General features: G+C 34.2%; 2 protein-coding genes across 2 annotated transcripts in view; both read left to right on the forward strand.

Annotated features, from left to right (window-relative positions):
- Positions 1 to 2,014: 2,014 nt before the first annotated feature.
- LOC117794143 (shematrin-like protein 2) lies at positions 2,015 to 3,083 on the forward strand. The gene is made up of 2 exons (XM_034634640.1): positions 2,015 to 2,102; positions 2,641 to 3,083. Exons 1-2 carry the CDS (start codon positions 2,091 to 2,093, stop codon positions 2,959 to 2,961), a joined length of 333 nt encoding a protein of 110 aa, XP_034490531.1. The 5' UTR covers positions 2,015 to 2,090; the 3' UTR covers positions 2,962 to 3,083.
- Positions 3,084 to 3,305: 222 nt separating this feature from the next.
- LOC117794145 (histone deacetylase 5) overlaps positions 3,306 to 27,389 on the forward strand; it is a 35,060-nt gene continuing 10,976 nt past the window's right edge. Inside the window, 9 exon segments of the mRNA XM_034634641.1 lie at positions 3,306 to 3,466; positions 4,047 to 4,183; positions 10,544 to 10,589; positions 17,941 to 18,050; positions 24,139 to 24,246; positions 25,556 to 25,813; positions 25,885 to 25,958; positions 26,068 to 26,198; positions 27,093 to 27,239. Coding sequence (XP_034490532.1) covers positions 10,556 to 10,589; positions 17,941 to 18,050; positions 24,139 to 24,246; positions 25,556 to 25,813; positions 25,885 to 25,958; positions 26,068 to 26,198; positions 27,093 to 27,239 — 862 coding nt within the window. The 5' untranslated portion in view covers positions 3,306 to 3,466; positions 4,047 to 4,183; positions 10,544 to 10,555.

Consider the following 27,389-nt stretch of genomic DNA (forward strand, 5'->3'; position numbering starts at 1 on the left):
CAAGGTCGTTCTTCCTTTATTATGACTGCAGCTTGATTCGCCCAAAGCTCCCTCGGGGCAAAACATAATAAATAAATAAAAAATCAGCATTGTGAAGTCGTGCAGCTTGGATTATTTCGATAAGTTTTTTATTTTTATTTTTTTTATTGCATTCGCAAATGATCTGACAGCCATCTGACTGAAATCGTTCTGGAATCTCAAGTAATGTAAGACTTGCGACATACCCTGTACATTTTTCAAGAACCAAAAACTGAAACGTTTTTGCTCGTACGGTTTCTTAGTTCATTCTGCATTCAAATTGTATTAGATTTGTTAAACAGAACCTGGATATTGATTTCGATGCTAAATGTCCACCCATTGGAATTTTGAAAATTTTAATTTTTGATACTCAAGTTTTCACATTCAATCTATGTACTTATTATATCTGAATAAGTATTAGACGACACATTAAAGTTTATTCTGAGACGTTTAATTTTAATAAAAAAAATCAAATTGAATTGGACAACAATTTTGACTTTGTGAAGTTGTAAGTAAAAGGTTTGAATAATTTCAAACAATTATAACTATACCAATATTGGACCGAATTTCAAGCGGAATGTCATTATGATCATAGATTGGCCTCTAAATTCATTCTGCATTGAAATGTAGTTACACAATTTTTACTCCCCTAAATCTGGGTTTTGATTTTACTGCAAGTTTGAACTTTAAATCAACTTTTTATGCCACAATGGTATAAAACAGCTCTGTAACATTTATAATTTTTTTTACATTAATTTATTATACCGTTACCGATATTATACTGGAACCGATATTTGTTTCGATTTGCTTCCCTGGTTATAAAATATGTAATGAAATGTGTACTAATTTAGTATTTCAGCAATAACGAATAGCAAAAATATAAATATAGCAAAAATATAAAATATAAATCGAAACCGTATACAAAGAATTTTAAAAAATTCAACAAAAATATCTTAAATACTCTTCAAAAACCCAGAAGTATTCCAAAAATCATTTGATATGTTGACAAAGTCAGAAATTCAAATTTGACACATTACCAGCAATAATATCAAAACAATTTGTTGAAATCAGAATCGAATTCTTACGAAAATTTTTGGATAAGCGCTTGAAGCACTTTCAAAAACCATCCAAGCTTCAGAATTACGAGTATTTTACTGAGCTATTTATAAAGCTGTGTACAGTTTGTTGATCAATATCTTAAAGTTTTTATATCTCTATAAAACTATTTGTATCTCTAGCAATCGTGCTTGCTTGCAGTTTGTTTATTGTAATTGATTGTTTGGGTTATTGTTGTTGTTATTGTTGTTGATTTAATTAGAAATGTCAAAAACAATTGAGGAATAAATAATTTCGAAATTAAAAATGCATTTCCCACGGGGTTTTTTGCCATTTGACTTGCCACACTGCCAGTCACAGGAGCACTCTTGAGTCGCGCCCCTAAATGTGGCGCAGGTACACGTACTATATGTTATACACACATGCATATGTGGATTGTGGCATGTTGCAAGTTGCGTGCAGCTGCTATCGCATGTCAAGTGAAAGCGACATTTGATCTGACTGTGGAACGCATTAACTGTGTCAACTTGTGGATCGTGTTGTATCCAAAGACTTCAACTGTTGCAACTGCAATCCGCAACAGCAACAGCTTCCGTTATTGCAACAATTACTTAACAAATTAAATACCAAAATCTTTTTTTTTTTTTGCGCAAACTTGCCACAGTCGAGACGCTCTAGAGTTCTAAGCGGAAAACGTTAGTTGCAACGCCCACTAGACGGTGGCAAGGGGACAGGGGGAGAGAGCGGAGGAGAGTTGACCTTTTGGGGTCCGTCGATGAAATATAGACAATGTTTGATTTCAACTCAAGTTGAAACTGAAGCCTCGTCATGCATTGAATGCGGCAACTGCAACAATCGACGTTGCTTTTGTTGTTATTGTTATTATGGCTTTTGCATAATTGTTAACTGTAGCACAATGGCTAACTATAAAAGCCCTGCAATGCTGGCAAACAATCAACAATTAAGCTTTAGCTTCAGCAGCAGTCGCATCATTGTTATCATCAACAATCCTCAGCATGAAGTATTTGGTAAGCAATAAAATTATTTGTTTATTAACAATTAAAATAAAAATAATTTTTTTTTTAACTTATTTAAAATGATAAAATAACAATTTAATTTAAATTTTTAACATAAAAATCTTGCAATAAATCAAATTTTCGAATAAAAATTACAAATTGAAAATAATTATTAATTGCTAATTTTCAAGAAAATAATAAAAATTAGAGCTATTCTTCAAATTTTATCTGTAAATTATAAAATAAAATTTACATTAAAAAACAAATTTTTGATTAATTAACAAAATTAATTCAAATTTTTTTTATAAAAATTTTTCAATTACACTAATTTTCAATTTGTAAGCAAATAAAAATTTAAAACAAAATTTACATTGAAAAATTGTTTATTAATTTTAAAAAGAGAATTTTCAGTCAGTTTTTGTCATTCATTTATGTCAGTTTTTTTCTGGATTTTTTTTTTTTAAACTCTTCATTTTTGTTTGTAATCCTTAAGCAAAGGATCAGGATTAAGTCAAGCTAACCAGCGACTTTAACCAATTTTTTCTTCCAGTGTGTTTTCGTTATTTTTGCCATGTGCCTGGTCAACTGCTTGGCGGCCATTGCTGAGCCCGCAGCGGCAGCTCCTGATGCCGAAGTGGAATCAACTGTAGCCGAAAAGAAGACGGAGAAACGTGGCATTTATGGTTTTGGCTATGGACATTATGGACATGGTTATGGCGGCTATGGTCATGGACATGGTCATTATGGCGGCTATGGCTTCGCAAGTCCCTATTATGGCGGCTATGAGTATGTGCATCATGCCACGCCCTATTATGGTGGCCATCATGGTGGTTTCTATCCCTATCATCATGGCCATTATGGTTACTATTGAGAGAACTCGATTTGGATTTGTAGTATAATTCATTTTATATTATCGCCCCCCACTCATCGCTACACAAACACATTTGCATACTTAATAATTTTTTTTTCGTTTTTTTTTTCTCTTTTGTATTATGCGCTACAAATAAACAATGTAATTTGAAAGTTTAAGCCATGTATTTGATTTCGCGCCATGCAAAATGCAGCACTGCAGTTAGTGCTGGAAAACGATGACGTGTCGAGCAGCAACACTTCATCTACGACAATCGACGCTTATCGATTGGTGACTGATTATAATCGATTACATGGCGATATGTATCGATAGGCATTGCTCTTGCATTTTTGTTGCTCATTTTTACGCTCTTCTTTGTCGGAGACGGTTGTTTCTTCTTGCTTTTGCTTCGTCAAGCAAAAGAGCTCAACAAAATAAATTGACACACAATTTCAATTTGAGCTAGAAAAAGGAGTCGTTCGAGCTAGAAAACTGGTGTGAACAGCTGTTGTTGCAGTAGTGTTGGGTAACTTTTTGTTGTCTTTTTTTTGTATATTTTTTTTCGTTGTTTTTACCTACGAACTACGCGTGTAGTAAAAAGTGGCAGCAGAACCAACAACAACAACTGTCTCAGTGGTGAAAAGCAAGTGCGAAAAATACCAGCAAACAAGCAAAAAGCTGACCAAATTGTGGGCGAAACAAAAAAAGAAAAAAAATTATATTACCAGCCAGATGTACATACATGCAAATGTACATTTTTGTGGTAGTACTAATGCTAGTACAAAAAAAATGCGAATCTGTTTGTGAATATGTGAAGTGACAAAAAAATATTTAAAAAAAAACGTAACGTACACACGCACTCATACACGCATATAAAAAGTTGTGAATTCGTCGTCGTGTGCACACACACACACACACAACATATTCACACTAACATACATATGTACGTACATGTGAGCTCCTCTAGTTGCGAGAAAGAGAGAGAGAGCGAGAGAGAGAAAGAGAGCGCGTTGTCTTTAGTTTCTGTGTTGCTTTTAAATTTGCCAGAGTATTTAATTTTTTTTGCTTTGTGTTTTTTTTTATAATAATTTTCGCATTGTGAAAAGTTTTTTTTTTAAACCGTGCGTTCGTGTGCGTGTGCAGAAGTAAAAACAAAAAAACAACAACAACAATAAGAATAACAGCAAAAATAAAATCAACAACATTTATAGGCCCGTCGAGCAGTTCGCGCCACTTTGAAGAGGTATGTATGTATGTCTTTCTATATACTTATATATGTAAGCATGTATGTTTTTGTCCAATTCAAAAAAGAAATTCTTATTAGATCACAGGCATTTGTGTGCCAGTGTGTGTGTTCGCTGCTCAGGTTCAGCACGACGACTTCTTTTTTGTCTTGTTGTTATTTTCTTTTCTTTCATTTTTGCTATTCACACTCATTTCGCCGTTATTTATGTAACAAGTGTGTGCGTGCTAAATGAAGTGCTGCTGCGCTGCTGCTGCTTTTGTGTTGTTGTGTATGTATTTGGTGATTTTTCGTCTCTCGCTATTTGTTGTTGTTTGTAATGAAGTTGGCATCACAGTCGCTGCCATTTCACATTACACAGTGGGTCGGCGTCGACGTCGACAGCGACTGCGACTGTAACTGCGACATCGGCCGGCAACGCACACAGAAAGCTCCCTCCAGCATGAACAGAGGCTGATCGACAGCGACAGCGGGGAGCAACGCAAAGCGCATTGAACTGGTTAGGTTCACTTTGTCATTTAGTTATCAACATAGACGATTGCGGCGGCAGCGGCAACGGCTCAGCATCAGAGAGAGCTCAGAAAAAGAGAAACATTGTTTGTTTTTTTTTTTTCTTGCTGGTCAGACACGCAGCAGCAGCGGCAGCGGCGACGGCGACGCATCATTTAAGCTTTGACAAACGTCAGCTTCGCAACATTTCTTCAATTGACATACAGTTAGTCAATTAATTATTATCCCAAATATCTTGCACATGTTTTTTTATTTGTAATAAAAATAATCAAAGTCAATGAATTTCTTTTTTAAACTTGTTCGACCCTTTATATATTTAGATAAAAAACTTAAATTAATCAAAAATATATAATTCTTCGTTTTGATAATATGTTGTTCGAATATATGTATGTATTTTAGAAAACGGCTTTAGAGCATTTCTGCAGCAGATGTGCATTTATTTAGTTTGCATCATATTAAAAAGTTGATAAGTAAATAAAAAATTTTTTAATAAAAACTATTGATTAAAATAGAAGTCAAAAATAACTCTTATACTAAAGAAATCAAATCAAAAAGTTCGTTGTTTAAAAATTGATATTTAATTATTATTGTGCGACTAAAATAGGAATTTTTGTCTTATTCATGTTGTCGTAACTATTTCCTTAATAAATATTGAAGAAATGCGATTTTTTATTTTAGAAAACAAATAAATATGAGACAAAGTTACAAAAATTAAATCAAGTATATTTCAGATAAACATTAGCAATTTTCTTGCTGAATTCCGAGATACAAATCTAAGTATGATCGGTTTAGGGTTAAGGACGACGAGCAACAGTAATAAAATAAGATAAAAACAACGAAAAGTTTCTTAAAATGATATGTGAATTTGTTATATTGTTAAGACAATTACTTGACGTACTGTGCGTATGTAAGCTGTGGGGTTAAAGAGCGAGACTGAGGCGCCAAATGAGCAGCAAGGAGAGCAACAATAACAACAACAACAACAACAATTGTGACGCGCATTTTGAGACTGCTCTCATAATCTGCGTTTGCGTTGAAGTCGACGTCGACGTCAGCGTCGACTGTTGGCTGCTGGAACAACAACAAGAACAAGAAGAAAACTTTATTTGATATTGTTGTCATTTCGTTACGCATAGCTGCGATGCTGACGTCGCTGTCGCTGCCTCTGCCGCTTGTTGCGCTTTTTTTTATTTCAATTGTTTTTATTGCTGTTTGCCTTTTTTTTGTCAAGCGTTTTTATTGGAAATTCGTAACGGCAGCGATAAAAATAAAGAAACAAAATAACTGAATGGAATTCGTGTAATTAATGTAATGGTAATTTCAATTCCATTTCACCCCCACTCCCACCCTCCCCACTTCTCCCACCCTTCCCAACTTCTCCCACCCTTCCCCACTTTCCCCACGCAATGCGAGTTTCCAATACTCAAATCAAAGGCCCAATCAAATTTCTGTTTCAATTTTAGCGTACAAAATATTTATGCAATAACGCAAAATTTGTAAACACCCACCTACCCCCTAATCTCCGATAATCCTTCCATGAACTCATTTTTACGTTTTACATTATTAATGCAAGAAACCAAAAGCTTAATTTGCATTCATTCCAAATGAAATGAACCAATGCGATACAGATTCATTGTTTCATTCTACCGTACAGTAACCACTCATTACTTAGAAACTATCAGAAAAATATGACATCCTAAATTTAGTAATTTTAAAGTAGTTAAGTCCCAATTTGAATTTATACTGCTTTGTTCCTAAAATTCTAGATTGCTGTGTACTAAAATTATTAAATTAAATTTGTATTAATTATTTAATTATATGACCATTTCTATGACAGCTATGTGATAGAATAGTCAGATTTTAACCATACATAGATAGGATCTATAAGACCATATCAAATATAAAATCTTCGAGTTTGGTTTTAGCATACATTTAGAAACAACAGAGATTTTTCTAACTAGCTTTTTAAACTAGTTTCAGATGATTTGTAATTAAAAAATTTAGTTTTAAGATTGGATGAAATTAAATATGACAATGTTTCGTACTAGAAAAATGCAAATGTTGGGATTAGTTCAAGATTTATGTGTAGTTAAACTAGTATGATTCGATATGAATCCCAAAACGTGCTAAAGTATCTCAGAAAACTCTCATTTTACGATTTCCGGGATTGCGAAAAGCGAACTTGAAATGAGATGAAATTCCGAACACAGTCAGATTTTGAGATCCGTTGTACATGAACATTTCCTTTCTTAGTACGGATGTCTGGGTTTTTTTTCTGTTTGTAATTAGTTTTTCTATTTCTATTTCAGAAATTATACAAAGTGCATTGTTTATTACTATTATAATAATATAAGCTAATGAATCATTTTCTATGTTATAGTTATTTTTAAATTTTCATTATATTGCTTAGAATATAATAATTTTTTTAATGGTTATTTTAAAAATTTCAAATAATTGTTAAGCTTTTATTCTTTATTAAAAGTCAGAATTTAAAATTTGTAGAAAGTGTTCAGAATCAATTTTTTTAAGTGTTGATATTGATGATTAATATGTGTAACTAAGAAAATGATATGACTTTCAAGGCAAATTAAAATAACATGTAGGATTGGAATTTGTCAGTTAAAAATGAAATCAATGAAAAATGTTAATTAATATTCAGATTAAGATTATTATTCTGAAAAAATCAAGTTAATCGGACTACCGATAACCTCGAAAAGCAGCTTTATAGCTATAATATTGAACATATTTGCTAATGTGCAATTGCACTGGACAGATTTCATTGCATTTATTATTAATCAGCAATTTCATCGATTTTTTTTTATCAATTTTTGATGCATTTGTTCGCCTTAAAATTGGTTTGCTTGTTAGACAGAAATAAAACTGACACATGACTCATTTAATTTGACTTTGTATTTGGTATACTTAATTGCAATATTTATTTATAAACAATTTTATTGATTTTTATTTAATCGTTGATGCACATTGTTAGGGTTTTGTTCCCTCTTTAAAAACGTTTTCCTAAACTAGAAACGAAAATAGATTCATGAATCACTCAAGTTCACTCTGCACTTAATTGCTTTAAATGCATTAATAATTAATTAGTAATTTTATTGGTATTCTTTCGATTTTGAAATTTAATTTTTGATGCATTTTCTCTCCAATTTGAATGTGATTTGTTTTAGGCAAAAAATAAAATTATTTAAATTTTGTATCAAAGGGTTATTTTCATCGATTACGCTAGGCAACAGCCCAAAAATTAAACGAACGAAACATCCTTTTTAGAATAGATTAGGGTCCACAAACGACGAAGAAAAAATTTTTTTTTCCTATGGCAGAGTTTTTTTTTTAGAATTTTTTAAAAATCTGGCTTTTTTTTTCTTACCTTTATCAGATATAAACCAAATATGGTCATAATGTGTAAGACAACAACAAATTGAGTGAGATTGGTTAAGGTATCTCCACAGGGAAGTCATAAAAATCGAAAAAACATCGATACAGGTAAAATATTATATCGCCGTTTCGCCATAGATTATTATGAATTATATCTTAAACAACGCGTAAATAATACATCTATGTAAATAAAATAGAAACGAAAATTTAATTGATTTTTTTCGAGTTTTCCTTCAATTTTAAAGTAAAAAAAAGCTAAGCGAAAACTCATAATTGATAGCTCTACAACTACTGGTTTAAATCTAAGACTGCGTATAAATGAAATATAGATATATTCATTAGTTTTTAGAAAAAGTAAAGCTTTTGAAAATCGGTTTTGGCATTCACAAGTAATGATGACAAAAGTGGGCGCACCTCAAAAAAAAGTAAGAAAAAAAGCCAGTTTTTTAAAAAATTCTAAAACAAACTGTGTAAGAAAAAAAAAATTTTTTTCGTCGTTTGTGGCCCCAAATCTATCCAAAAAGTGGATTTCGTTCGTTTAATAGCAAAAAAGTTCAAATTTGTTGAATAGTGTTATCAATCATTTATTTGTTCTAAGGTACTCTATTTAAGTTGTTCCCACTGATTTTCCAAAAGTCTAGACAAGTTCCATTTGATTTTCTATTCTTCAATATGTCTGCCATTTTTGCGTCTGTTTTGTAGATTGTGTATTATATTTATTTTTGCTCTTTATTCACTGGCTTCTTTGCTATTTGTTTGTGTAATTAGTAAGCGGAAATTGTGTGTTTGTGTGTGTGTGGGTGTGGATTTGGATAGTATACAACCTGAAGTTGGGTTGGGTTCTTTGCGGAAAGAACTAAGCTCTCATTTGTGGTACGAGTGAAGGTCAAGTGGGTATAAACATTTAATCGTCTTTCGCAATTCGTTGAATTATGAATATGATAATTCCATTGAATGCACCTGTGACCCAATTTATTTACCTGCTACAAATTGCTGTTGAGTCATAAACAGTATTACATTTTGTATTCTACATGCAACACGCTGAATTATAAAGACGTTTTTATTATTTTCTCTTTCATTGGCCAATTGCAATTTTTCATTTTCCTATTCACAGCTGGAAGTTGGCTATTATATATGGTAATGGTGGATGGGGAAGCAAGGAGGGGCTTTTATTTGTACAGTCATTCAGTTGGTATTCCATGTTGAAACAAACTGAAGAATACCCGAAAAAAGAAAAAAAAAAAACAAAAAAAACATAACAATTATCTGATATGGCAGTCAATCTTAACATTTTATAGAAAGATAAGATTGATATGCTCGATTGATATGATCTTTTCTGGAATGAGTTTGTCATATTTGTGAGTAATAAGTCTTATGTGTATAAAATATAAAAATTTTGCCAAAGTCAACAAATATCATTATTACTAACTATAGATTTGATCTGTAATTGTCTCTTTTAGTTTTAAAAATAGAGGTAAATAATAATAATACTAACATTTTGTTGAAATAAAAGTGCATTGAAAGAAAATATTATATTCTATGCATTAAATTGACAACTTTTATTCCTTCAAATGTTTGGAATCTCTAGATATAGCATTTAAAAATGCTCTTATCAATTCAGAAAATTTTCCGAAATCCAAGCGAGGTGTAAAGCAAGAAAAGAAACGATGAAGAACGAGACTAACGAAGGAGAAGAGGAAGCAGCAAAAGGCTGACTCTCAGCTTCTTTCCCCCCTCTTTCTCTCTCTCCCTTTCCCTTTCCCTTTCCCTCTCTATCTCTCTCTGTATATCACTCTCACACTTGTTGCTCGGAACTCGCTTATCAACTGGTGACGTCTGCGATTCTCATGCTCGTAGTTGTTGTTGTCCATTGTTGTGTTATAATCTGTTTTAAAAGTATATACAAATTTATATTTGTAAATATATACTTAAATTTCTTTTCAATGAAATTAAAACATTATTTTAAATTTTGCATGTCTCATTTTGGATTCATTCATTTTATTTCTGCAGACACTGAATACTTACAGTTAGTCAAGAAAGTGTTTTGGAATTATAAACAAATTCGCATAATTGTTTTTTGTATTTTTTTATAGTAGTTAAGTTTAATGAAGACTTTTTTTTTTTCTTTTACTTGTTCTAATAATCATAGACAAGAAAATTCAAATAATAGACAAAATAAAAATTCCAAAACAAAATAATATATTTTTCAAGAGAAATAGTGTAAATTTTTATTTAGACAAAACACTTTCTTGACCAACTGTAAATTTCTCAGACTGAGAAACATGAATGAATTAAATGAATCATTTTGCATTTAATTTGTATTTTTCTTGCAACTGATTTTGAATGGGAAGTCCATTTGAATGAGTAGTGCAGCCAAAAACAAAAATGTTCCAATTGAACATTTTAGTCAGAATAAAGAGTAATTAAATGATTTTTTTTTTTTAATTTTATCTTTTCCAGATTCCATGCAAAATGTCTAGTCCTGACGATAGAATACCGATACATGGTAAGTAAATTCCTATTGTCTGTTGTTGCGGTTATTGGGTGGTTTGGTTCATTTCGTTGCTTGGGTCGATTGGCTGACAGATTAAATGATTGAAGGGTTGACAGGTTGTTGTGCGTAATAACAATTGAATACACAACACAAAATGTACACGAAACAAATGCTGACAAACACACAAAGTGCAGTTATGCATGTATGTGTAAGACTTCCAAAAATAAATGTTAATAAGAACACAAAAGCATACGATATAACCAATGCTGCCAACGCAGTTCAACTTTAACTGTTTTTGCCTTTGGCCGCTGTCAGCGTTAGCAGCGCACAGCAAGCAGAGGACAGCAGGCAGCGCGCAGCAAGGCAGCGACAGCGACAGCGCGGCTAAACAACAAGAACATTGTCCATGGTCGGGTGACAGAAGCAGAAGCAGAAGCAGACAAGACCTCAAGACTAGCAAGTGGTTGTGGTTGTGACTGCTGGAGAGTGAGAGTGAGAGTGCCATAAAGAGAGTAAGTATGTGAGTGTGCATGGATTCGCGCGTGTGTGTTTGTGTTTGTACATATTAAAGGAAGCAGTGCTGTTCGAATTTGACCGTTGAAAAAGCTAGATTTTAATAAAGTATTTTATGTAAATATAAAAAAAATATAACTAAAGGAATTTTTAATAACATGATAATAAAACAAACAAAAACATATGATGAATATGCCTAAATCTATCTAAATTGGCAACAGTTGAACAAAGTTAAGTGATTAAAAAAATATTTTATTTTGAAAGTATAGCAAAAACGCTAATTTGTCGTTATTGACGACATTTGTACAGAACCGTTATATTTATCGGATTCAAAACTGTTTTATTAAATTTTGATGGGCAATGTGTAGTTGTATTTCTTTAAGGTCTACAACTTGTGCTTTATGAGTAGTGAAGCCTTAGACATTTAAATAAAATGTCACTATTTATATTGTCTCCAAGAAATCTTGATTTTTTTATATAGAAAAAGTTGTAACTTTAAATGTTGCAAGCCTTTGCAATTACAAAATAGCCAAGTCTAGCTACAAAATAGTTAAAATGGCAACACTCAAAGGAAGTGGCTTGTTACTTATTGCTCTGACTAGCTTAAAGCTTCAACTTTCGGCTTTAGTTGTTGTTATTGTTGTTGTTGCTGCTGCAGCCACTGTCAATGCCAAGCACGTGCAATAACAATTTGCTTGGCCTTGCTGCTCTCTCTCTTTCTCTCCCTCGCCTTGCTCGCTCATTTAGTTACATTCTCTTTTGGCCTACCTCTCTTGTTTTTTTTTTTTTTTTGGAGCAGGCTCTCTTACCGGCGCTGCTGCCTTTGTGTCTGTTTGTATGAACAAAAGCAACAACAACAAAACAAAAACAAACAACATTCGTTTATCGATTTTATTCTATTTTTAGCATAACAAAAATTTACTTGCCTTTGAAAGTGTGTAACGACGATGACGACGCTGACGTCGGCGCCAGCGTTGGCGTCAACGCTAACCTTACGGCCCTTTTGCGTGCTTCTTCTGCATCGTTACGTTCACTTCTTCAACTTTTTGCCTTCTCCCGCCACTCCCCGCCCCGCCCCGCCTCGTTCGTTTTTAAACTGTTACAACAATTGCCACGTGCAGCTTGCAAACGCTGCCTGCCTGGGACAATGTCCAATTGGAAGCTTATAACTCACAACTCTCTATATCTATCTCGCTCGCTCGTTCGCTTGTTCTCTTTCTCCCCAATTGGCACGTGTATTGGCGACACAGACAGCTTATGTACATACATATGTATACATATATCAAAGCTTTTAGAGTTTTATGTTTGCATGTGTATTTGCGCGTGCTTTAGTTAGGCAACAACCACAACAACATTAACAAGAAAGAAAGCGCAGAGTAACGGTATCTCATGTAATCTGAAGCTGAAGAAATGTTACGCTCTCATGCATTATATACTACAGTAAACGACAAAAGTCTATCAGTTGAGTTCCAAAAATACAAGCCAACCGAAAGCCAACCAATATCCCATACATTTTCGGTTGGTTTCGGTTGGCTTACATTTCTGGCACTCCCCTGCATATACCCTGTCCTTATGGTTTGGCCTCTTAATTCATTCTGCATTCAAATTCTATTAAGTTCGTTTATAAATTTGTTTTCCAATGCTAATAACTGGGTTCGTTTCCCACAATGAAACGTTAAATAAATAGTTATTTTCAGTAGTGCCACAGAAAGCAAAACCATCCGAAAATCTCCTATACCTCCATACATTTTTGGAAGATTTCCGGTTGGTTTTGATTTCTGTGGTGGCACCCCCTATCTTTAACCCACTAAGCTACAGTCATGCAATTTAATAATTTTCCCACTAGGACAGATTTTGTATCTAATATACACAATTTTACTTACTTATTTCAATATACATACCATATATAAAAGTACTTTAAATAAATTGCTTGTATTACTTTGAAACCGTTAAATCGTCATAAGTATCGTTTGACTTGTCCGATCTTGATGCGACACGAGGTTTTCTTAGTATGTAAATGTAAATAAACAAACTATAAAATGATTTATTTTAAAAGTGCTATGTTGATAATTTCTCGAAGTTAACTGGTTAAAAAGTTATTTGAAATAAAAGTTGAAAACTGGAGATGTGCAAATACCTATTTGAGTCACTGTATGTTGAAAGACTTTTTATGTTATTGAATCAAAAGCATATCATTAAAACCGTTATTGTCTTATCAGTATTTGGCATGAATACACCCAATATCCGTTATACTATAAATATTGTATCCTCTAGTACAGATCTGATAAGAAACAGTTTGAGTAATGGTGGGAGGGGTAGATGGGTTGGGGGTTGGGGGTTGGTGGTTGGGGTAGCTGTTGACATGTGCTTATTGTAAGTCGTATTTCTGCTGTCATTAAGACGCACAACTTGTGCTTTGACCCACGCTCTTGCAAAGGTCATGTACCCCCCTGTCACCCACCACCCACCACCCCACTTTCACATCAATCGTTTGTTACATATTTTCCCCCTCCCCTTGCCCTTGTCATTCACTAGCTATTGTAGTGGTATTCCAAGAATAACAAAAACTCAACTTTGTGTGTGTGTGAGTGTGTGTCGTTATATAAAATCGTTAGCATTATATACTATGTATCGTATAATATTTGTACTCCATTCCATTGCCCACCCTAACACCCCTCCCCTCTCCCCTCTCCACCTCCCTTTCTCTCTCTCTCTCACTCTCTCTCACTCTCTCATTCTCTCTCTCTCTCAACCCGCTTCATTGCCCAGCTGCTGTTACTTCTTCTTCTACTTCTTCTGTTGCCAGTTGATTTCTGTGTATATGAGTCTGTATGTGTCTGTGTGTGTGTAATCATTTCTAAACTGTGTTGTTGTTGTTGCTGCTTTTTGGCTTTGCATTTCTCAAGGTGAAACACACACACACACATGACCATACATATGTACATCTGAATGTATGTACATATATATCGAGAGCCGGAGTGTTTAGCACACACAATCACACACACGCACACACATATCAAAACTTCGGAATAAGCCAAAAACTGAACGAGCCACGCCCACTTATTATATATGGCCCGCCCCAGGGGCCCCCAAATTGCTATTGCCGCAAAGTGTGTCTATTTTTAGACGAGCGCTGGAAATTTTTTCCAACACATACATTCACACACACATACACACACACGCACACACACATACAAGTGTCGTCTGCTATCACTCAAAACAAAGTAAGCAGAGAAGTGGGTCGGATTATTATTATTATTATTGTTGTTGTTATTAATATTATTATACTACTTATTGTTGTTGCTCATTTTCTTGTTATAATTAATAGAGCCAGCACAATAGGGGTATTCCTAAAATAGATGCAGCATAGATTGAATGTTAAACTGCAGCTCTAAACACTAGGTTTTTTTTTAAGTCTGTCTTCTTTAAGATATTTTTGTGCTTGAGCTTCAATTTCCTTGGCCCTTTTTTTTAGCTATTTGGAAAACCTATAATAATTTTTCTGTTATTTAATTATCAGAAAGCGTACTGCGTTCATTCTATTGTTATCGAAGTGAAATGTCACACATAAAATTAAATTATACTAAGATTATTTTAAAATATTCCTTATTATTCCAAATTTTTCTTATTTTTTCTGGCCTCACTGCACAAAAAGTATCAAAATTTACATAAAATCGAATCTGAATCTGTTTCAGGAATACCCCTAACTCCCTCCCACTAAACACACATATTCATGCATAATTACTTGTATAGTATGTACATACATATGTACATGAATAATTGGGTTTGTCATTTAAATTTCCAATTGGATTTCAGTTGCAATCTCAATGTTTTACTTGTTCCAGACACGTGCTTGTTGTTGGTTTCTATGTCAACACAGAATTGACCTTGGCGACGACGACACACACGTCGTTTCAAAAACTTCTTGAAAACAGCTGGCTGCAGACCGAGTCACAGCAGCAAAAGCAGCAGCAGCAGCAGTAGCATCAATCACTCTCTCTTTCATACGTACATTTTGCATGCACCTGCAGCGCAGCATGGGCATCGACGGCGCAGCAGCGCAGTGCAGAGCAGCGCAGTCCGTGTATTGCTTACAAGTGTCACACAACTAGCACACACACACGCACATAGGCAAACATCAGCTGCAGCTGTTGCTTAAGAGACGCGTCGCTCTTATTGACACACTCTCTCTCTTGCATTGTGCTCTCACTCGCTTTACTACGCGCTCTCTTTGGCAGTTTGCATATTCTAGCTGTATTTTGGTTATGTATTTTCAAATACCCTACATAAGCACAGGTGGGGTATATTTGATAACAAATCAATTAACTTACAAGTTTGTTATATTTATTATTAATTTATAATTAAACTTATTTTAAAAAAATACAAATGTTATATGGTATTAATAGTAATACTCCACATGCAAGTCTGTAGGGTATTACAAAGTCGCTCTTAATACATTTTATGCTACTCTTCTGTTAAGTTTTTATGCAATGTGCGCAAGAGTTGTGCAGCGTTGTTGTTTTTTTTTTTGCTGATTCTGCCGATGTTGCTGCTTCTAAATATATACTCCCATAGACATGCACGATTTATAATAGCTGCTATATATAGAACAACAGGTCACGGCCTATTCGGTCAGCCTTTTGCATACATACATACTATAGATGCATGTACATATATATTTTTTTCTGAGTGCATTTGACTCTCAACCCATATGTATGTATATATATACTTAAGTACATATGTATGTATGTAATTATTTCGCCATTGTTTTTTGCTATTGCTTTTTGCTATTCTTTCTATATATAGAGACAGGCAGCTCCTCTCAGCCGCCCAAAACTAGACTTTGCCTTTCGTGCTTTGCTGCTGCTGCTTGATTTATTTATTTGACTTCACTATTGCTCTGCCGTAAGAGAAAGAGAGATTGTTCGACAGAGACAGCTACATACATAGATGTTGTCTTTCGAACACTAATAGCTAAAGCAGCAATCCAATTGGACATTTAGCTTAGTCACAAATGTTCGCGCAATTATTCCAGTCCAGGCAAATGTCTAATTGCCGATCGACATAGCGAGAGGGAGAGCGAGAGCGAATAAGAGAGAGAGAGAGGGAGAGGGTAAGAAGAAGAGCGCAAGAGTGTGTGAGTGCGTGGGAGAGAGAGCAACAGATTAAAGTCGATTGACTCGCTGCCAGCAGATTATCAATGAACACTTTGTGTGTTGACTGCACTTTGCCTTGTGTCCATTAGCAGAAGCAGCGACAGCGACGCGTCGTCAATTTTTGTAGCGGAATATTTTCCTTCTTTTTATAATTATTATTATTATTTTTTATTTTGGTTTATTTGCGCGCCACAGAAGCAAATCAAATTAGTTAGACCATGCTAAAAACGTGTAGTAGTAGCAGCATAGGTGGAGTGGAACATGGTGAGGGGAATGGGTAGAAGAAGATGGAGCGGGTTGATGAGAAGTAGACAACGACTAAACGGAACTATTAGTCGCTTGCTTTGCTTTGCTTTGCTTCATCTGTGTATTGTGTATTGTGGTCTTTGTCGTAGTTGGCGTCGATGTTGACGTTGACGTTAACGTCGACGCTTATGTCGTCGTCACGTGCGCGTTGTGCCCAAACAGAAAAGCAAAAGCAACAACAGTGAAGCACAGAGAGCGGTTATCTAAAAAAGCGCTCGGGCCGGGCCCATGTAATCGCTGTAAACTTGTACAAGGTTACTAAAAATAGCCACAGAGACACACAAACACACACACACAAACACACACACCAATACTAACAGACGCACAAATATACGACTCGGCTTGGTTCGCCTCAGTAATCGGCCTCGGAGATGAAGACTGAACGAACCAGCAGCAGACTGAGAGCGAGAGAGATAGCTATGGGAGAGAGACGGAGCGAGAGAGAGATATGGAGAGAGGGGGGCATACAGCACATGTTAAAATTCATTTTAGATGTATTTTTGAAAAGCGTCTGATAAGCGCGGCCTTATCTATATAATCAAATCTAATAGGCCTAGCACACACACACACACCCACACCCGCATACGCACATACATACATACATAGGCAAACAGTTGTGTGTGTGTGCGTATCTCTTCATTGTTCTTCAGTTTAATTTGGTTTCCATTGGTTCTTATTCCACTTTTATAAATAACGATTATTAACAGTATCTCGATATATGATGTTATCGATATAATTTTTATTTATTTTTTATCATATGCATTAATATAAACGTTGTTACATCAGTTAGAATAAAGTATATCTGTTTTGAAGCTATTGAATTGATTTGAAGATTTATTAATTTCTTATTGATACATATTGCAATCGATATTGATGCTTTTGAGAAGGGCTTAAGTACATATGTATGTAAGTAAATACTTCTAAAGTGTATTTTAGTTGAAATGAAGTACATATATGTACATATCTGATTCTCCAAATTTGAATTATTGGTTTCTTATCGATAAATATTGTTATCGATATTAATGAGTTGTACATATAATTATTATAAGTCTGTTTTTTCTTGTATCGTTTTCATCGATGGGATTTTTATGAAGTTGTGACGAAATGTTGTTGTGAAATGTAGAGTATTTTTTTGTGATTCTATAAATGTGGATTGCTCATTGTATTTTATTGATATGTGATTTATATTCACATTGGAATTCGAACCCGGAATTGCTAAGTTGTCTTAATGATTCGCCCACTTATAGACAGAATCTCATCTAGCAGAGAGTAAGCTGATATTATAATTAATAATACCATTATGACATGCCGTCGATCTTTTAAAAAATCAGAAATCTCTTAATGCCACTTAATATTGATGTTTTTGTTTATGTTTATTCAATTTGCAGATTTGCCGCCGGAAGCCGGAAATGATGAGCGTCTTTTGCGTATAACGCCTAGCAGTTTATCGCTGGACTTTAAGCCACATCAAGTCGATATCGATCTACAAATCCTGGAGGTAAGTATCGATCCCGAATGGATTTCATTAATCTGTAAATCTCTCAATGAATATATGCTGAGGTTTTTATATTTTTCTTCCCTTGCCTTCAATTCTTGTTTGTTTCACATTCTTGAACATTTCTCTGAATAAAAATAATAATGAAATCGTATATTTCTGTTCGAGCTTATACAATTAGCAAATTCAATAGACTTAATACGGATACAGCGTTTTCTTTAGTCTCCCATCTTCCGTCTTCAACCACCTGAGCATTTTCTCCGTTGTATTTCTTTATTTCTCGGTTCACTGTTACGTATCTTTGTCTGTCAATTCTACAGTCTGTTCTAGCTTAGAATAAGTAGATTCTTCAATATCGTAGATTTGTCCGGTCAGCTCTTCCAGCTTCTCATTCATTAGCTTCAATGTCCGCATAGTTTTTCCTTATTCCTTGTATATTTTCTGATGCTTTTTTTTGTGTTTTATTTATAAGACTGTTTCACTTGCTAGCAGGCAGCTCTGTGTTTCCTTCCTTCTATATTTGTAGTATACACGTATGTATATACCCTTATTGTGCAGCGGGTATGCTGTGTTATTTCCGTCAATTTGCAACACTAATTTAACGAGATGAGATTATTTAGTACTTGAATATCATCTGTATTTAATTTATCAAGGTATTGAATGAATATTTCTGTTACATATACTTATGTAGTTCAATTTTAATTCATTCTTTACATCTAAAACACTCACTAATTAATGTCTTACGTATCTTAAATACTTAAGAATCGATTAATGCAAAAAAAGGTTAGTATTTATTAGAAAGTTTTCAGGCAATAAAAAAATTCATCTTGATTATTCATATGTAAATTTAACTGTACAATCATTTATAATCTGTCTTTTGTATTTATTAAAAAATAATTGAGTATTGGACTGATCACATATACATACATATATCATAATTATGTATAAGTATTTGAATTGATAAACTAGAGTGCATTATATCGATGTTTCGAATCGGATTTCTGAAAATTGTTATGCGTATATTGTTTCTTCCTATTGAAACGTTGTAAAGCTGTCTTCTGAATACATATATAAGCTATATTGATCATTAAGACATCTTGTTATCGGATTTCATCTCAAATAAAAATATTTTATTTAAAATTTTATATATAAGCTGCAAAACTACTTCTTTAAAATCTTAAAATCAATAATTTTACTAAAGACCGACTCCACATTAAATACCATTCAAAGTGTATGCGGAATTCGTTGCATTTGCTGTGTGCCTTTCTCACATCTTGTTTTCTTCTGGTTCTAAATATAAACGCGTGTACAACTTAATGATTCTATATTTATTGTTTTCTCTACAAAAATATGTATGAGTATTTTGCGCTTATTTTTGTTGTTGTTGTTTTGTTTTTATTTTGTTGTTTTTGCTTTTTTTTTTTAAACAAAACGGCGATTGTGCTAAAAATAAAATCCAATGCGAGCCAACACACACAGCGAGAGTGCGAGAAAGAGAGATAGCAAGAGATAGACAGAGAAAAAGATAGCGTGGCACAGTGCGTTGTGACTACAATGAGCAACAAATGATGTTCGATAAAAGTGTTAAACATTGATGCTTTCATAGTAGTAATACAAATTTGAACTGTGAATCATTGAGCTTAAAATCGAAATGTAAAAATCGAAAATCGAGAATATAAAAAAAGATTCGAGCCATCGATCAATCTGCAAATAATACATCATGTTACAAATATCGAATTTTCAAATGTTTTTATTTTTAAATTGTAAAATGCAGTTGTATTAACAAAATAGACATTTACATTTATTACAATTCTTATTTTTCTTGCATCGTTTTACTTTTTAACTTTTCTAAAAATAAAAACTAAGAACTACGATAAACAAACTCGATTGATCGTCAAAAAAAAAGGGAGTTGAAGTATTTAAATATCGCTTCGGCGAAAATCGAGCTTTTGATAATTCGATGTATTTTTACATGAGTAGTTCATAGCGAGTGTCCACTGTACACAACTTTGATGTGTGTGTGTGTGTGTGCCAATAAGCAACTGCAGCCGGACACGACCTCATGGCCCAAGTGAGAAGCAGCGACAGAGACAGCGACGTCAGCCGAGGCAGCGACGTTGGCAGCAGCAACATGTGCAACCCCCACCTGCCACGCCCCCCACTCCAATCTGGCAGCATTCTCGCTGCTTGTTGCCTTGTTGCATACAATTTATAGCCCGATTTTATTTTTGGGCTTTAACTTTGTGCATTTTCTGCTTCTTTTGTTTTTGTTTTCTTTTGAGTTTTCCGTATTTTTGGTTCAAGTGTTTTGTTGTTGCTGTTGCTTAAGTGTTGCCTCAGCTTCAGCAGCAACACCCTAGTCCCCCCCCACATCCCCTTACGCACCACACCACCCACACCCCCTATACCCTTGCCTTAACATTTACTTCGCCGTTTTTGTTATTTTTATTTTTTCCTTTGAATTTATTTTTGTTCTTTATAAACTCTGTGGGTTTTATTTTTAACAAACACAAATAGAAAAATACCAAAAGCGTGACAGAGACAGTGAAAGAGCGTTAGAGTGAGAAAGCACTATATACTATTAAATACAACAAAAAAAAAACTAATCACTTCTATATGTTTTATAGAATTTTTGCGCTCTTTACTCTTTTCATCGCCACCCACTCTCCGCTTTGTTGGGATATTTTTAAAAATCTGTGGCACGAGCAAATTGTAAATTAGCTTCAATGCTTGCAACGCTCGATGGGGTGGGAGAGGGGTGGAGGGATGCTTAGGGGGTGCAATTGTAGCCAGATTTAACCAAATAGATCATTACAAGAAGAGAGCTATAAATAGAGAGAGAGAGAGAGAGAGAGAGAGAGAGAGAGAGAGTGGAAAAGAGATCGTTCTCAAAGTAGCATGATTCATTTGCACTTTTATTGATCTTAAGAATGGAATTTTGGAAATTAGCATTAATATCATTAGCAGTAGACATGAATTTAGCGTTAGTATTAGTATTAGCATTATTATTAGTATTATTTTTAGCAATATCATTAGTACTTGAACTAGAATCAGCATTAGAGTTAGCAATTTTATTATTATTAGTATAAGTATTAGCAATATCATTAGCACTTGAATCAGAATCAGAATAGGCATTAGAGTTAGAATTAGCATTAGGGTTGGAATTAGCATAAGAGTTAGCATTAGAATTAGTATTAGTATTAGCAACATCATAAGCAATTTACTTAAAAAAATTAGCATTTGCATATGCATTTTAAAATTATCTTGTGCAACTGCGATTTTTCTATTAATACGGGCGTTGTATTTGGCCCCCGCTATTAATATAACACTAGCATTAGCATTAGAGTCATCATTAGCATTATCATTAGTATTAGCTTGGGCATTGTTAGTAAATTTTATAATTAACTTGGGCAACTGCAAAGTTTTCTATTTATATGGGCGTGCCTGTGTGTTGTCTTTGGCCCCCGCTATAATTATAGCACAGGCCTTTTATAATTATAGCATTGGCCAAAGCCAGCAACTGATGAAAAGCGTTGTGCAAGGCAAATGTCGTGGGAGGTGGGAGGGGGAAGCACTCGTTCTCTCGATGGGATAAACAGAGAGCCAGAGAGAGAGAGAGACAGATACAAGGCGGGTGGAAAAGGGAGGGAGGTGCAAGTCAGGTGCATTAGCAGATTCTAGGAATTTATTATTGTATGCGTGTGTGCAGTCTGATCGCTGAGCGAATGCCCGTTTGTCTGCCGCCGCACTGACCATGCAAGAGCGACGGAGAGAGAAAGAGAGAGAGAGAGAGAGTGCGAAAGAGAGTGGGAAAGAGAGCACTCGCCAGCGCTAGCAAATAACTGTATCTAAATTTGTGTATATTTTTTATATATTTGATTTTTGCGCCAGTTTGCCAGTCGCTTGAGTGAAACTGAAATGAAAGCGCGTCCAACGAATGCCAAAGCAAAAGCAGCAACAGCAGCAGCAGAGCAGCGACCGCAGTCAATACAAATTCAAATTGGAACAACGAACATCCAATTGGAATTGAAATAAACCAATTCGGGCTAACAATTCCAACTGTGTGCCTCGCTTCGTCTTGCCTCGTCTCACGTCGCGTTCTTTCGTTGTGAAAAATCAAAGTCAATCAAAAACCTAAAACAAAACGAACAGTTTATGATAAATAAAAAAACACAACTAGAATTATATACATACATACGTATGTAAATAGATAAATAACCAAATGATAGAAGATAGAAAACAACAAAAACAAAAAACAAAAAATAACAACAAATAAATACATAAATAAAGCTAAAAGCAGAGCATTTTTCTATAGAATATTTATAAGTGAACAGTTCTAAGTAGTGTTTTTTTCTATTATTATTTTATTATTTTTTTTTTCTTTATTTTTTGCCCAACAGCTGTGACTACAAAAGTTTACAAAAAGTGCCTGCTAACAAAAATAATAATAATATAAAAACAACAACAACCCAATACAAAAACCAATTAGAAACAAAAAAATCCAAAAACAAATAACACATCAGTTTTTTAGTCTGTCTTTTGCTCTCGCGCGCTCTCTCAGTGCGTGTGTGAGTGTGTGTGTGTGTGTGTGTGTACGCGAATAAGCGTCACGTTAAGGTCATGGAAACATATCAGCAGCATGTACGTAAAAGAGAGCGACAGTAAGACAAGAGAGCGCTCAAGTGTTTAAAGAGAGGGAGTGAGAAAGTATCAAAGCAATGTACAATAATAATAACAATAATAACAACAACTACAGCAATCATCAATCTATGATCTCTGACAATTTGTGACGCGTGATTTCATTTTGTTAACTGTGAACAGTGTCCACAACAATGTCCGCAGTGTCCACATGCACAGTGATTCACAGCTAATTGATCAGTGGACCAAGCTTATTACCTTTTAAAATAGATATGCCCCGAATATAACACAAACTCGAAAGCTTTATTATTTATTTCAATTTTGATTTATTGAAGCATAGCTAAATAGTATTAGATGTATAAAAAAAAATTAACTTAAGCGTATGTTCGGTAATTTTTCAAAATTTCATGGACAATTTAATTTATCTATAGTCAATTTACTTGGATCCAGAAAATCACTTTAATAAATAAAAAATCTTCATTTTAAATAATATTTAAATATACATTGCTTATCAGGTATGTTCTATGCAGCCCAAAAACAAATGCTGGTGTCTTTAAAACTATTGACAGATTAGACAAACTGTTATATTTATTAAATTGAATTTATTTAATTTTTAAATTGAATGAAAATGCATAAAATGTATATTTAATTATATAAAAAATTACCTAACCATAATAATAAAAATATAATAATATGTTCGAATAAATTAAATCTCTGACCCTTAAGAAACATCTACATTTCGAACGGTTGTTTACAAAAACAATTCTCCTTAAAAATTCTAGAGATTCCTGGAACACACTTGCATAATATAAATAATTGCTCACTTTGCTAAACAGCGAAATAAAGCTGTGTACTTAAAATCAATATACTTACAATATGATGAAATCTTCGTTTTATAGCAATTAAATTTAGAGAAGCTCTAGAGTACTTGGAATACTATTTTAAACATTTTACTGATTAAATCGCTATTCTTTAATTAAAAAATTATTTGTAGATTACATAAATATTTCAGTGTTATTTATAAAGTTGATTTAATTGCGAATTGTATGAGCTTCAGATTGAAAACCAGATTTAATTCGATTTGAGATATTGTTATATTTCCTGATCTTCGGAGGTATTTATTTATATATCAATATTTCTGCTACTCGATACTAAACTATAAATATATTGTTATTATTATTATGTTAATTTTTAGTTGATGTATTAGCAAATTGTTTCGGAAGTGAATCAATTGGCAATGCGTCACATTTATTGGCATTGCGAGAAGAGAGATCTTTAATTATGATTACTCACAACAAACTGCCCACGCGACACGCTCTCTCTCTCTCTCTCTCTTTTCTTTACTGTCACTATCTAATTGCTTCCTGATCTTTATATAAATATAGTATTATACATATGCCTACAATTATATTTGTTTATTTATTTTTTTTGTTTTGTTGTTTCTTGATTACAGCTAAAGAAGAGTCAGGAACTGCAAAAGCAGCGTCTGTTTCACACGTATCAGGAACAGACGAAGCAAATGGAACTGGAGCATAAAATGCAATTGGAGCACAAATATCATGTGAGTAGCAGAAACGACAACGAAACTCGAGTCTCGAATCACGAATCACGTTAAACGAATCACAACTATTCACGAATAACGAATTGCGAATCAAACGATAACAAGTAAGAAAAGTTATCTTCGACACCCCAAAATTTTGATACCCTTGCAGATTACGGTAGAGTTTTAAGCAATTTTGAATAAAAATATACTTTAATGGTGCCTTTTTGTACCTTATAAATACAATGTTGCATTTGCTCTTTCAAAACTTATACAGAAGTGTTCTTCAAATCTCTAACAGCGCCAAAGCAACCCAAAAGCAATTGTTGGGAAGCATTGCTTTTAAATGACTAAAAAATTGTTGAGACATTTGACAGTATGAAACATTTATTGAATTGAATTAAATTAAATCAAATTTTAAATTGAATTAAATTGCATAATATACATTTTTTTATAATTTTGTTAATTATATAAAATATTCCTCAATTGAAATATGTTGTTGAACCGATGTTTTTGACTTCGAAAATTTGTTCCAAAAAACTAAATTTTTGACGTTTAAGGAACACCGACATTTCGAACGGTCTTCAAAAACTCTAGAGATTTCTGAAAAAAAAGTTGTAGATATGTAAATATGGAAAGCATATGATATAGTGTAATTTTAAAGAAACTTGATCAGGATATAAGACACAAAATGCTTAAAAATCAACAAAGTTTTTCATATTCAAGAGGTATTTTGGATCGATCGTTTCTATGACAGCTAAGTGATAAACTTATTCAATTCGACCAGTAACGACTTGTTAATTATCTCAAGTTAAAAGATGGATCTGTACATAGATCGACACGTCAGGATCAAGAATATACATATATACTATATGTACATGGTCTGTTGCGAAAATGGATATACCTTTTGCAAGGGTATACAAAATCTTTGAGGATCGTGTCGATACAGCTCGTTGATAAAGCGTCTATTTGATGTTGTTCTTCTAGTTGTTGTTGTTGCTACTGCTGTTGCTGTAGTTGTCGCGTGGGTAGCAAAGAAAACAAAATAACAAAAATAAATTATCATGTTGCCCGGCGCTTGACCGGAAGTGCCGCCCAGCGATGACTAACAACAGCAACAACAACAATTGACGCTTGACCAGCAGCAGCAAAAACAACAACAACAAGAATAAAAAGAAGATATGTAGATATACATATTGTATGTATGTAAGGAATAAAAAAAAAATAATAAAAGATATTTCTATGGGCCCCAAAACAACAACAACAACAAATTCTCTCGAACTTACTGTAATTTATTCAGTTTGCGGTGCATTCACATGGCGCTTTCCAGGAATTGCGGGAACAGAGCATGGTTACGGCAGCAGCCGTTGTTGAGGAGCAGCATCGCCAGCAACAACAACACCAGCAGCAACAACAACATCAGCAACAACAGCATCAGCAACAACAGCATCAGCAACAACAACAACATCAGCAACACCAACAGCAGCAACAACAACAACAACAACGGGAGCGAAGAGAACGTGAAGTGATGAAAAGGAAGGAGAATTGCAGCGCCAATGCGAGTCCCGAAGTCAAACAGATTCTCAGTGTAACTCTCCCCCTCTCTCTCTCACACACACATGCAGTCTCTCTCTACAGTCTCTTCTTGTTCTATTGTAGTGCTTTCTTATGAGCCGCAAGTCACAGGCGGTGGCACCAAATGGCACAACAACAACATCTCCCTATCGCAATCGGTAAACACTATTATTTTTTCTTTTTTATTTTTTCAAATTTTGGTTTTATAATGCACGTTTCTAATTTCAAATGACTTTTTTTTTCTCTTGTTCTTCTTCGGCTTCTTAGGGGCGTGGTGAAAAGCTCTTCGGGGGAATCGCTGCCCGCGGGTACCGTTACCAGTGCACATCCCTATAAAATACCACAGCCACCCCCGTCACTGCTCAAATATGAATCTGATTTTCCGCTGCGAAAAACGGGTAAGTTGTTAATCAGCCCCTGCATGTGTGATCCCAACCCACCCCACCCCCTACCAACCCCTTTAGCCACGTTAACTAACGTAATAGCTAAGTCTTTGCCGCTGCTTGACGCTTCAAGTGCTGTCGATTGCATCGCTTGTTTGACTACTAAAAAAAAAGAAAGCATTGAAAATAACTTACTTAAGAAGAGGACCAATATAGAGAAAGTCTACAGAGCAGAAAGGAAGAAAATTAGAAAGAACACTTTTCCGAGACAAATACAAACCCGATCATTGCAACACAAAGTAAAGTTGGCTTAGAAATTAAAAAGTTGAATTATAAAACTGACAAAAATTTCTTTAAAACAGGATCTGTGATCATTGAGAGAAATCCTACAGAAAGATCTAGTGATCAAAGGCGAATATATATGTTAAGAAGAGAGAAATTGTAGAGCTATATTGACAAATTTTCGAAACGAGCAAAAAAGTAAAAAATTATTTCAGATGAAGAGTAACTGATCACTGATCAGTAATGTTCAATAAAGTTCAATAAAAATAAAAAATAATTACTTAAGATTACTAGAGAAAAGAAGAGAGAATAGAGACCAAAAAAGGAGAGGTTTTTTTAAATAGATGACGATTAACTTATAAAAAGAGATTAGTTGTAGAATTAACTGTAAAACCAGAAGAAAAAATAAGATTTTTTTTTAGGATCGTTTGCAGCATGAAACTATTTCAATTATGACTAATTAACTTACAAATGAAGACTTCAACTAAGATCATAGATTGTAAGGCACCCTTGAGTCACACACACACACACACACCCCAACACATGCAGACACACACACCTTTTTATATATATATTTAGAATGAGTGTTAACTAAATGAAACTGAAACTGAACCTGAACCTGAACAGCATCTGAGCCGAACCTGCTGAAAATTCGCCTAAAGCAGAGCGTGATCGAGAGGAAGGCTCGCATCGGTGGACCGGCGGGGGCGAGACGTCATGAGCGTTTACTTCAGGCCGCCCAGCGTAGGCATCAAAAGAACTCGGTTCTCACAAGTATGTATAACAATTTAAATATAACACAACACAACACATACACACATACCAAACACACTGAGAGAAAGGAAGAGAGGGTGGCAACGGCAACGAGAGGTGGTAACAACCGCTTGAAACCACTTGGAAAGCGCTTTGTTTTGGATTCGATGG

Source organism: Drosophila innubila, chromosome X (genome assembly GCF_004354385.1).
Source record: "Drosophila innubila isolate TH190305 chromosome X, UK_Dinn_1.0, whole genome shotgun sequence".
In the NCBI taxonomy this organism is placed as follows: domain Eukaryota; kingdom Metazoa; phylum Arthropoda; class Insecta; order Diptera; family Drosophilidae; genus Drosophila; species Drosophila innubila.